We start from the raw sequence: 12,987 nt of genomic DNA, 5'->3' as shown, positions 1-12,987 counted from the left end.
ACAGTTATCTTATGCTTTGTCCTCCTGCAGCCACTGTACGACACAGCATATCTCACTCTGTACAATATCAGCTTCACCTCCTTGCCCATCCTGCTCTATAGTCTTATTGAGCAGCACATCAACATGGACATCCTAAAACGGGACCCCACTCTATATAGGTGAGTCTACATGTGTCCACCGTATGCCAAGACCAGATTGCACTAACCTCCTTCCCACTTGCCTGTGTGCAGTGAACATTTAAATTAATAGTAAAAAAATGTAATTTACACATTTTTCTCCTTTCCAAATGTAGTTAATCAAACAAGACATGATTGGTGTCTGAGGTTTGCTTCATCTCACAAGCATCCTGCACTCTTCAGTTTTTGCAGTAATGCTAAAAAAACATACTCTCTTTAATGACAGAAAACAAAGTAAACAAAAAAGCAGTATTCCTTTCACAGAACAAGGGTTTTTAGTCATGTTTTCACATTAGATAGAGGAAAATATAAGCCGTGCTTGTGTCTTAACATGCCTAAAACGTCACACACTTGCCTAAAAGTGTGTCAAGTTGTTCAGTGATTTCAAATATACTGACTTATGTGGTTTCTGACTTTGTAGGACATACTGTTATCTATAAACATAGACAGAATTCTTCTTCAAGAATTCAACAGCTCCTACTGTTCTTTTTAATGGTGCTTCATACTCGTCCAATTTTATAGAGAATATTATGCCATACAGTGTCAGAACCCATATAAGTAAGTCTGAGATTACTGAACAGCTCAACACAGTTTGAGGCAAGTGTGTGATGATTAAAGAATGCAGTTTATACAATGCTTTGGTCTACATACATTTCAACTACTTATTAGCTACATAAACTAAATAACCAAACATTTTGTGGCCGATTATCTTTGGGCTAAAGTTACATTTTGTGTGGATTTAATTTTTCAGGTTAAGGTTAGAGTAGTCTTAGGATTTGAATTTGATAAAAGCTTTTAAACATATGCATAATTTTTAATGCGATTAGCATTGCAGATTAGATCATGCTAACTTATTTCCACCAGTGTTCTGGCTTAATTAGCCACGTTAACCATTTAGAGAGCTGTAACCCTTTAAACCTGAATATGCATGTATGTATTAAGTCAGGTTGTGTTGTATTAGATCCTGTTTATGTGGGTTAGGCAACAAAGGAAAGTGACATACCTTTGCACGTGGATGACTTTGGTATTTTGTGGCTTGCTAGCTTCTATCTTTGGCCTTCTCTCTATGAGCTGTGTATAAATCCTTGTCTACATGCGGGCTATTTATACCCACCATATCCTCGTTTCGAGATGACTGTCACTGACTCGTACACACACTGCGCATACGTACGCACACAGTCACACCTCAAAATGGGTCAGAGCGGACCACTAAACGGAGAGGGAACAGATGGAAGAGTGTTTCTTGGCTCTCCAAGGCTTGAACAGTGATAACAGCAGGGCTGCTAATAAAAGCTTTTATTGCTCCTTATCCCTCCTCCATCTCACTACATATTAAATTCTGTTTATGAAACCCTTACAAATGGTTGTGCAGTCGTTAAATAGCCCAATTTTCAACAAGGACTTTGTTTATTTTCAGTCACAATAAACGGATATGCTAGAATTGCAAGTTTTAAAATGCTGATATAAAAATTTGTTTTTCCCTTATTAAAAAATATAAAGACATTCTGTATCTTTTCAGCACCATTTTGTTGTTTCTGCTTTGACTAGAAGCTGAGGATGATTCAAGCAGCAGGCAGTAGCTGATCTTGTTAGCACTGTCGTGGTGCTGATGTCTTCCTGTCTCAGGAGCCTTTGAATTGTCATGGAAATGCAGTTTTGCTTATAGGCATATATGAATGATTTAGATAGCACACCGTCCACTGACCTGGTCAGATAACATAAATAAACATATAAAACAGCAAATAGAGAGGAACATGCTAACATATGCCCACATACCTCAAACACCTGGAGCTTAAGAGCTCTGTTTAAAGGGCATTTATGCTACTTCTTATTATATTTCATTACTTAAGTCCTCTTGTAACAACAGTGTAAAAAATTTATGATGATTGTATCAATAGAAATGCTCTGAAATCACTTGAAATAAAACATCTTTACATTAACTTGCATTAAAAGCCTTCTCCTGTAAAGTTACTATTTGGAGATACATGTTTCTCTATGGACAGCAACAATATATAAACGAGCTCTCTTCTGATTGGCTGACTTAAATGATTTGATCAGAAAGCAGTCCAGGCACAAACTGTTAAGTTTGAACTGAAATCTTCAGGGACATCGTGATCAATAAACTTCAGCCACTCCACACATGGTCTACAGTAACAACACCTCTTATCACTTCATCTAAAATGGGCTTTCAGTGATGTTGAAAGTGGAGCTGCACTGTAAATCGTTTGTTTTTCCTTGTTATGGGCCCTTTAAACTCTATGTTTTACTCTTTTCTCTGTTTAGTCAATTCAAACTTTATTCATTCTTGCTCATTATTGTGTTTAGAGCCCAGACCCGTCTGAGACACTGGCCCATATTATTAATCTTGCAGTGAAGGCTTTGTTTGTTCAGCCCTTTGCTTTATTCTGGTGATCGATTCGCTATTTTCCTCTCGCTCGTGGGCGTAATTGCAAACAAACTGTCTCTCTTACATGGAGGAGGAAAAAACAAGGCTGGCTTTTGGCCTTGTCTGGATCATTGCACTGTAGCTATACTGCTTTCTTAAGTGCTTAATCAATCTATAGCCATGCTCTCAAGAATCCCAAAGGCTTCCACCTTTTAGCTGTATGTTAGAGTGTTTGTGGTAGTATACTGTGTAGGAGTTTAGCTTGGGCCAGGAAGGGGTTTTTAATCAGGAAAATTGAGGACCTTTCAACATTGTGGTTAAAAGTAGAGAGTAAAGCTTATTAAACAGTTTAATCAGTGAAGAATTTGTAATAAGACACATATGTGACACATACATATTAATGAAGTATATGCACTGTACATGCTCACTGGCCACTTTATAAGAAAAAACACCTACCTTGCAGGTCGACCTTGTTTTTGTAGCCCATCTGTTGTCATATACAGTTTATGTTAGCCATCCTCTAGCTCTTTATCAGTGCCAGATAGTTTTGGATGTTGGGCTACTCTTCATCTAACAATGACGCTGACATGTAAAAACTCCAGCAACAACACTTTGTGTGATTTGCAGCTGTAAGCAAAAGTTTGGGAGCCCCTGGTCAAATGATGTGTTTCTAGGTGAAAAATAGGAGAACAAATCTCTGCACATTTTAATGAGCAATTACTGTTTATCTGCTGAGCTTGACATATTAGGGAAAAAATAAAACATAAAATGTTGCCTGTGACAGATATATGGCACATTTTTATATATGTTTTTTCAATATTAAACTCGGCAAATAAATAGAAAAATGTGCAATAAGATGTGCAGGAAAATGCCATAATTAGGTTCCCTGTAGAAGATGTGTACAGGATCCTTTTTTCACCAAAAAAATCAACAAAGCATGTTGATTAGTGTTCACACTTTGACTATATAAAAGGTATTAAACAGTAGAATTCTGAAAGAAACAGGGCTATACAGGCTGTCTTACAAGTTCATTTTTGGTAACGTTTTGTTTTTTGCATCTCCACAGAGATATTGCGAAGAATTCACTATTGCAATGGCCGATCTTTGTTTATTGGACGTTTCTGGGGGTCTTTGATGCAGTGGTCTTCTTTTTCGGCGCATTCTTCCTGTTCGACAATACCACCTTCACCAGCAATGGACAGGTAACGACCTCATCACCACCAAGTCATGCACCATTTTTTGTTTCATACGTGTTTTGATTCAACAAATCACGGTCTTCTTGTTTTCTTTCCTCCATGGAGAAATTTAGCATGAGTGGGTGTGCGAGACTTGGTGGATGACTGTGTGGCGTGTGATTGGTCGGTTGAAGCGCTGGTTGTAATGGTTCCCTCGTTTGTTACTGTTTTTATCTGTGGTAAAGTGAAGGACGTGAGCTAGCTTCGCAGACTTCTTCGTCTGTCCTCCTTTTTTTGCACGTTTCTATAACCATTACGGGTGCTTCTCCGTGTTCATGTATACGACACAAAGCATGCTGGGTAATCAGACATCTTTCTCTGTGCCATTCAGTTCAAATCATATTAATCTTTTTGGATTGCTTTTTTGCCTGTTTTGGTTTGATTTTTTAAGTTTTATAACATCCTAATTTTTTCTTTACTTTCTTGCCCTGCCCCTTTCTCCCCCCCCCCACCCCCTCTTCTCCGGTTGATTTGTTTATTTATTTCTCTCTCTTTCTGTTTCTTCTCCTTTTTCTCCTTCCTCTATTCTTCTACTTCTGCCTTTCCTCTCGTCTTCCTTTCTATTTTTGCCTTTTTTCCCTTTTTTTGTTTATTGCTTCTCTTCCTTTCCTCAGCTAATGGCCACCAACACACAGATGGTAAGCCTATCCCTATCTGTCTCTCATCCTCTTTTTAGTTTTAGTTTGGTCTGTTTCTACCCCTCCCCTCCCTCTCATAACCACATCTTATTAACCTCCTAGTTCTAAAAACAAACCCCTAAACCTTTCGTCACTCGTTCACTAGGCCTGGGTGCTGTAGGTTTAGCCCACCTCCCCTCCTCATGTTTCCCCGTCTCATTGTGTAGTTCAGTAGGAGTACATGTTGTTTTGTCTGTGTGTGCGTGTCCAGTGCGAAACACTTGCGACGGGACAGGTGTCGCTCTAGTTGTCCTTGTAGGTTTGTCGGACTTCATCTTGTGCCTCACTGCAAGGGCAGTTGGCCAAAGGGGAAAGAATGATCAAACAGGAGAGCATCTGGTCACATGACCCTTTATGGGATACATTTTCATAAGAAGTGGAACATTTAGTTCTTCGTAAAATGATGGGTTTATAAATAAACCTACAGTGGCAGTCAAGTGTTTGGACACATCTGACTGAATTATCCATAATCATAAAAAGGCCATATCATGGAGTTGTCTTTGCCTTTTTTTAACTAAAAATAAAATAAAAATTAAGGATGTTGTAGAATGTAACCATTTAAACACCGTGTACACTTTAAATTTTGTGTGGTTATAGCCAGTAATTACTAAAAAGAAAAGCAGAGCCCAATTATTTACTCCTTACTGTACTGTGATTGTTTACTCAGAACAACTTCAACTGGTGTGTCCAGACTTTTGACTGCCACTGTATTAACTACTTCTAACTGAGTGACATCAGTAAAATAACCTTCAGCAGTGTTATAATGACTAAAAAACTCAGTGTTATTAGCATCTTTTGGAGACCCTTCGCCCTTGCAGTGCTTTTTAACAACAGATTTCATTTTGATTGCTCACACTGGTAAGTTCACAGTGCGTCATGTGTCGTCTGTTTTACTTTGGTATTAGCAACTCATCAACTTCACGTGGTGTTCACTAAAGCTCTAAATACACCATCACATGCTGTGTTTCTTCATGTTTGCAGTGGCTTGTTTTTGTTTTTTGTTTTATTGTACTTCTTTAAACTGTGATTCCTGCTGCTGAAAGGTAAAGTATATGAGCACTGCTGTTGAAGGCTCTGTTTGTGTGCTGTTTTCGAAGTGAGTCATTGTGGTAAAGGATGGTCAGCGGATATGAAGGAAGTTTCTAGAAGGGCCGTCCGTTGTATCCCTGAATCAGCTGTGTGTTTGGACAGCAAATAGGGAGGAGGAGGGGCTTTAAAATCTGCATGCGCACATTCAGTCAGACAAAAACAATTAAAGTTTTATTTTGACCAGGCTGCATTCTCTATCCATTAAAGGACATTTATGAAGCTTTTAGTGCTTAAAATGAATCTGGATATTGCATCATTGAGTTTACCGTTGAAGATATCAATAAAAAACATTACTGAAAATGTGGTGATGGCTCTGTTTATATATTTGCTAATGTAGTGAGACCTCAGATAGGAAGAAAAAAAGCAGTTTTACTGCCAGGACATAAAAACAAATGCAATTTTAGGACATTAAAGGCAGCAGAATGGAACAAAGCACTTCAGTTCTATTGATCAATACAATGACACTGTGGCTTATAATAGGTTTTATGTGCAAATTCACAATTTTAAATAGGGGTAAGTGCTGTGGTAAGTAGATTAACTCAAATTACTGCTTTTTTAAAATATCTTTGTGTAATATTTGTTTATATTAAGTTTGTGTTATTGCTTTTATTACTATCTTTCTGTTGCAGATGTTTGGAAACTGGACGTTCGGAACGTTAGTGTTCACAGTGCTGGTATTTACAGTCACGTTAAAGGTAGCGCACCATGCACTCGCACCCATACACGATTTAAGTAGTGCATCGGTGATCACTCTTCTGTGATCATCACTCTTTTTGCAGATGTGAAGTTAGCCCATGAATGTAATGCAGTTTCACATGTTCACTTTCATATTAAACTGAATTATTCTGTTTTTTATGCGTGTGCTGCAGCTCGCTCTTGACACACACTACTGGACGTGGATCAACCACTTTGTTATATGGGGTTCGCTGCTTTTCTACGTGATCTTCTCACTCCTCTGGGGGGGCATCATTTGGTAGGTTTCACCTCTTCTAATGAGAAGTCAGTTTTTTTTTGTTTAACAGTAGATGGTGCAGATAGTGTACTAATAAATGCAGTACTGCGTAGAAGCCTTAGACATCTAAAAAAAGGATATGTAGTGCTGTTTTTCTGGGCAGTAACATAAGTGAGCAATACATTGTGATTTTCTGTCTGTAGGTATGTTAGCTGAACCATTTCCTTCCACACCTCTCCTCATAGAAGCCCAGTACTTATAGTCAACATTCATTGTTTAGTTTAGTTGATCCCTTTTTCATTAAATTGAATTAGGTGTGCTGATGAAGGGATTCATATTCTTCTAACCTTTCTTTACATTTTACTTTATTTATCTGTGTTAAGTCTAACATTATTTAGTTTTTACTGGCAAAAACATACTGCCGACATAAATTTTGATGGGCCCGTATCATGGAAAACAGAATTTCTCTGTTTCTTGTAAAAAAAACGTTCACTCCCATTTAATGCAGTCCATATATAGTAATTAAGCTGCCAACAGCCCATTTTGTATTCACAGTTTCTGTGATGTCATGACAAATTACACATTTACATATATCCACCTATTCAATCTACAGCAGTTTAGCCCCACCCACTGATGCTGAAGTTATAAAGAGTGTTTCAGTCTGGGGTGCTTTTTGAATGAGGCACAATACAGAGCAGCCTATCAGAACAGAGCTCCTTACATAAATCAGTCTTAATGGCACACTAACAGCCAGTTTAATTATAATGATAGGATATTGGGGCCATCATACAATTTTCTTGGCTACCCAAGACTTTTCCACAACGCTGTATGTTTACACAACACTGTGTGTGCAAAATTACATGCTAAAATGTTGAATATTTCACAGATCTATGCTAATATGCAAAAAATACAAAAAAAATCCAGTTTACTCTTATACTCCAACTGTTATTGATCAACCAAGACATTGGCTTTGTGTCTAAAGTTTTGAAACTGGAGCTTTGAGTCTAATGTAGCTAACAAGTCATGGAAGTTTGTAACTTTAACAATTGCAAACTAACCAAACATGTTTTGCTGACTGTATAAATTGAGTAAATTTGATTTTTATCCAAACTTTCGCTTTTGCATTGTTACAGATTGTGTCCTGATGACTAGTTGCATAACAGTTTCAGTGCAACCCAAGTCATTACAGTCATTCAGTTTCTACGTTTCTCTTTCTGCTCTTTCCAAAAGGCCGTTCCTGAACTATCAGAGGATGTACTATGTCTTCATGCAGATGCTGGCCAGCGGGCCTGCCTGGCTCAGTATCATACTGCTGATCATGGTCAGCCTGCTGCCAGATGTGGTCAAGAAGGTCCTGTGTAGGGCACTGTGGCCCTACCACCACTGAGAGAATACAGGTATGTCTACTTATGCTTGTGCAGTAGGTGTTGTTCTACTAATATTTTTGAGAAAGAGTAAAAGTGCTTGTCAAACCACAAATGAAAGTCTATAATTATTCTATAATTTGATCTGTACAAAGCCTACAGCAATGGGTACGGTACCATTAACCTTTGGACACACCTGCTCATAGAAAGATTTTCTTATTTTTACTATTCCAAAAGACGAGGTTAAGCAGGTGTCCTCAATCTTTTGACTGGTTAATGTATTAATATTACAGTCCTAATAATGTCCAAAGTGACCACATTTTAGGGTCACAGAATGAATATAATGCTATTGTAGGTATTCTACTTTTTTGTCCGTGTTTATCGGCTGGTTCTAGATTTACATTTGCTATGGATCAGTTCCAAGCCAACAGAATGTAAGTGGGAATTTGCTGTGAGCATTGAGTGCCCTCAGCTGCAGTGTTCCAATTCTGCTCTTCTCTCATTCTGCTTTCTGATTTTTCCATCTGCAATTCATGATAAATTTACATGATGATGATAACTGATATTAAGGTCTAATATTACAGCAATATTAGGCAAAACAGAAAGTAGAACAAAACGTTTAAAGGATAAAATATTTTACAATGGAAAAAACAAGCATTTTTCGGCTTGTTTTTGGAAGATGTCCTTTCTGGAGTTTGGAGTGTGCTTGTGTGTTTTCTAACAATATGAACTGATTGTCTGTCTTTCTTATTCACCCTTTCTTTATACATACCTTTGTAGTTGCCCAGAGGTTTTATACTGCTTTAATTTAAAGTCCTTAAAGTAGCAGTTTAGCATTAAAAACTAGTGTACACAGTTGTCCCCTTATACTTAAGGTAGTCGATCAGCCAAGACATGTTTGGCATCTGAAGTTTAATTCCTTAGTGTTGCATGCATACTTTGAGGCTAATGTTGCTAACAAGTAATAAAAGCTTATATCCACCAGTTTAGCACTGTGCAAACTGCATGTATAAGTTAGGGATGTGCATTCTGACTAACTGATTTTTGAGTATGCATAAGAGTTCATAAACTCGACAGACTTTTTTCTAGCTGAAAATAATGTGGGGCTGTAAGCTGACCTTGTAAATTGACAGCACTGATGTAGCAAAAATATAGCAGCACATGGAGAAATACACTTGAATAAACCATGTTTGATTATTTAAAATAGCCGAGATCAAGGTTTTTGTGTTGGATGAGTAACAGAGGCTGCCTCCTCAGAAGAGCTAATGAGCTAACAAGTGTGATGTTGGATGCTGATGTAGACTCGTTGTCTTATATGATGTGCCAACATGTTATTTGTCAGAGAAATATATTTTCATTGTTTCTGAACCTACTAATATCAGCTAGAGTAGCTAGCCTAGTTAGCAGTAAAGCTGCGCTGTCCCTGGCTGTCACATCTTTAACAGCGAGTCCTTGGCAACACGCTCATGTTTCGGCAATATGAGAAAAACCGCCACATTTCACTGAATTGTTAGCCTTTATGTTTTCTCCCCTGTGATTAAAAATGACAGATAAAATAGTGATTTCAGCATTCGAATACTGCCACCCTGAACCGTTAACAGAGTCCTGAGTATCTGTGCACATCCCTAACCCTAAAGTATCAATTATCTGCCACATATCATGTTGAGTTGTTAAGTAGTCTCATGTAGTCTTGTTTTTGTGGCTTGTGGTATTGTTTGATATACTGTTATCTATTAAAATGGACAAAGGTTTGTACAAAATGATGTTTTAGGCATGCGATTTGAAGTTTGCTAATTGGTGGCTATATGTTAGCCTCATAGCTCCAGTGCAAACATGTCTTGGGGACAGTTGTGCAAAACTTTTTTTGCTGGACAGCTCTTTGAAGCTTTAGCTCTATAATAAGAAGATAAGTTTGCTATTAACTAAAACAGCTAAAAATACTCCAAAAATGGCCTATACAACCAAAATTAGCCTAGTCTTAGACCAAACTGCAGTCCCAATAGGGAATCACCATTAGATTTTTTTAGTCTAGGTTAATCTGGGTCTGGGAAACTGTCCCTAGGTGTTAGAGATTAACATTTAATAGACTAACATGTATGGAGGTGTCTGTCAGGTTGTACAAAGCCAGCTACTATAGAAAGGCTCTGTATTTCTACAGTAGATGTACTGCCTGCATCCTTGTTAACAGCTCTAAACCCTTTTGTCTTTCCTTCTCTTTCTCTCCTTCGCTCTCCTGCCCTGTGGCGTGCGATCGCAACCTTGAACTTACCCTTTCCCCTTTGTCTTAAACCCCTGACCCCTCCTGTTGCCATGGTAATGGCAGACAAAGCGCCAGTGCCTTACCACCGAGCAGTCCACCATCTTTATGCTCTCTCAGACCTCCAGCAGTATCAGTTTCTGAACTGAGCAGGAGGTGATCCTTTCACACTCTCAGCATGTGTGTGTGTTTGTCTAGAACAAGTCGCTGTAGGGTACGCAGAGCTAGTTAACGATCAGCAGTTTAAATCTGAAACGACCAAGAGAAGAAGAGAGATTTAACCCCTTAAACTTAACTACATAACTTGAATATAACCAACCCCAGTTCCAAAAAAAGTTGGGACAGTATGTGAAATGCAAATAAAAACAGAACACAGTGACTTGTAAAACCAAAATCAAATCAAATAATTCATTTGAAACTGGTAGTTACCAACTTATTTGTAGCACACAGTTAAATCGAGGGTTCTTCAGTAAAGGTAAGGGCTATATATTTAACCTATTGTGGAAGGTACTCTCAAAAGACCTATCACGAAATTATTTATATAGCACCACAAATGGTTCTGTTATTGTTATAAGTCAAAGAACCCTTTTTGGGACTTTGTAAAAAGAGAAAACGATTTAATAATAATAACTAAGTAATACACCTGCAGTTTAAGGGGTTAAGTAATTTGTACAAGATTTATTGTAAATTACTGTAATTTTTATTGCTTCATTATGGAAAAGGTTTTAATGTTGGCCAAACACACTTGTATTTAATCATAATATTCTGGATCTATTAACAGCATTACATGACGCTGCAAATGACAGAGCTTACTGAATTATCGGAAAAGCATTAGTCGGGCTCATGAGCTTCCTAAGCTGTCAGCTGTCAGCCGTGACCGCAGTGCTCGAGTACCCTAGAGTGACGCTTGTTCCAGTTATGCTCCTGTGCCTTTATACGGCATGTACTGTTACGTGTGGTCACATGCATGAATGCGGACATCTGTGTGCTGAATTGTGCTGTCAAGATAAGTCCATTGGTCATTGATACATGTTACGCAGGGTCTCCAAAGGAAGCTGTATATATGCAATGTTTTGTAAATGTTTTTTTTTATTATTATTTTCTGAAAATGATTGAAGGGCTCACATAATGGAAAGCTCATTTGCTTGTTTTTTAGAAATAAGAATTTGATGTAATACAATGTAATACGCACTGTGCAAAAGTCAAAAACTTTCATTTATTTAATTTCCATTAAGTACAAGTTCATTTTTCAGGAGATATAAGATAATCCACTAGCATAAAGAAGGGAAAGTCACAGGAAAATAAGAGAAAAAACAAGAGTTTCCAAAACTGAACTAAAAAATATTAAAACATAAAGAGAAAATTCAGCTCCTAACATCTATCCAGATAGACCACCAAAACTGTCACCATGTCACTATGAAATATGTTGTCTGCTTTTTGTCTGATGCTGAAAAATGTAAAACTGGTACTTGATGGATATTTAGACTAAAAATTAAATAAATAAAGCGTGGACTTTGACTTCTGCACAGTACTGTGTGTAAACATTGTTAAGGTTTCAAAACATACCCCAGTCTAACGTGGAAACTAAGCAGCAAAAAAAAAAAAAAAGAATCAGCACGTTTGGAAATTATCATGGTTGTGATGTCACAGCCATCAACACCTTTACATATGACCACCTATTCAGCCTGCAGCAGTCCAGCCACCCATTCACAGTGAAGTGATGGCTAATGTTGTCACTGCATACAGTCATTAGCAAAGCCTGAACTGTAGCCAATCAGAAAACAGGTCATTTACATATCAGTTGCTTTAAAGTAACATAGTAACAAAAACAGCCTGTTTCATATTAAAGGCTATAAAGAGGTTGGAAAATTGTCCTGTAAAATGACTGATGACAAGTGGACTTCAGTGGGGGGGAAATCTATGGGCCCTTTAATACTCCTGAACAGGAACTTGTTACAGTTGTTTTTCACTTGTTTAAAAGTTTTGTCATTCTAGTGCCCTGGAGAAGGATTCAAAGTCCCCACATGACCGCATGCAGTCATTACCTTTAGGCTGAGTCTGTGTGTGTGTGTGACTGTTCACAGAGGATGAAAGCCGATAGGACCTTTCTTACACACAGTGAGGACTCACTGTTAGATGGGGCTCAGACCACCACTGAAGCATAACAGCTCCATGGTAAACAGAGAATACGGGGGTCTAAAACTAACACACATTTCACTGTCAGACTGACCAAATCTACATTAAATTCATTCAAAAGTAGGTCTCCATAGAAATGTCCTTGTGTCAGCCATTTCTGGCGCCTTGGTGTGGGCTTGTCCTCATATGACATCACAGTGTATTTTAGCATCATTAGCATCAGTGATATTTGCAACAGTTGCTGACAGCACTATTTTGATGGTCCTCTGTTGTTGCTTATAGATGTTCACCTCTTCACCTTGCTGGGATCCTGTTACATAACACTGACATAACCATGCCATGACAGCTGTCATATGTTTAGTAATATAAGAGTGTCATGTTATCATTACTGTCTTGATCTTCAATGTCATGACCACTACATGTAATTACGATATTCCAGGCTAAATTTGTTGAAGAATCAGATTTGAATTATTCTTTTTTCTGCAAATATCCAGTCCAGCATTTTTAACTTGTATTGAGCTGATATTGGATCTGTACCCTAAACATCTCTACCCTAAACATAGCATTCACTCTAACCCTGGCCTTAACCATAAAACCCTAGCTTAAGTCTAGTAGTGATAAAATGAGTTTCACCAGACAATTTAACAACTTGAGCGTTCATAGATAAGGACCATCAAAATAAAGCGTGACCCAATTACAACTTTCATGCATGGAA

The 12,987-nt window shown here is 37.9% G+C and overlaps 1 protein-coding gene across 1 annotated transcript in view; it reads left to right on the top strand.

Moving 5' to 3' along the window:
- atp11a (ATPase phospholipid transporting 11A) overlaps positions 1-12,987 on the top strand; it is a 101,183-nt gene that overhangs the window by 80,186 nt on the left and 8,010 nt on the right. Inside the window, 6 exon segments of the mRNA XM_036563381.1 lie at positions 31-158; positions 3,629-3,764; positions 6,193-6,258; positions 6,433-6,536; positions 7,746-7,887; positions 7,889-7,912. Of these exon segments, the coding sequence (XP_036419274.1) occupies positions 31-158; positions 3,629-3,764; positions 6,193-6,258; positions 6,433-6,536; positions 7,746-7,887; positions 7,889-7,912 (600 nt within the window).

The sequence above is a fragment of the Colossoma macropomum genome, unplaced genomic scaffold (genome assembly GCF_904425465.1).
Source record: "Colossoma macropomum unplaced genomic scaffold, Colossoma_macropomum, whole genome shotgun sequence".
NCBI lineage: Eukaryota > Metazoa > Chordata > Actinopteri > Characiformes > Serrasalmidae > Colossoma > Colossoma macropomum.
This window is presented reverse-complemented; position numbering and strand designations above follow the sequence as displayed.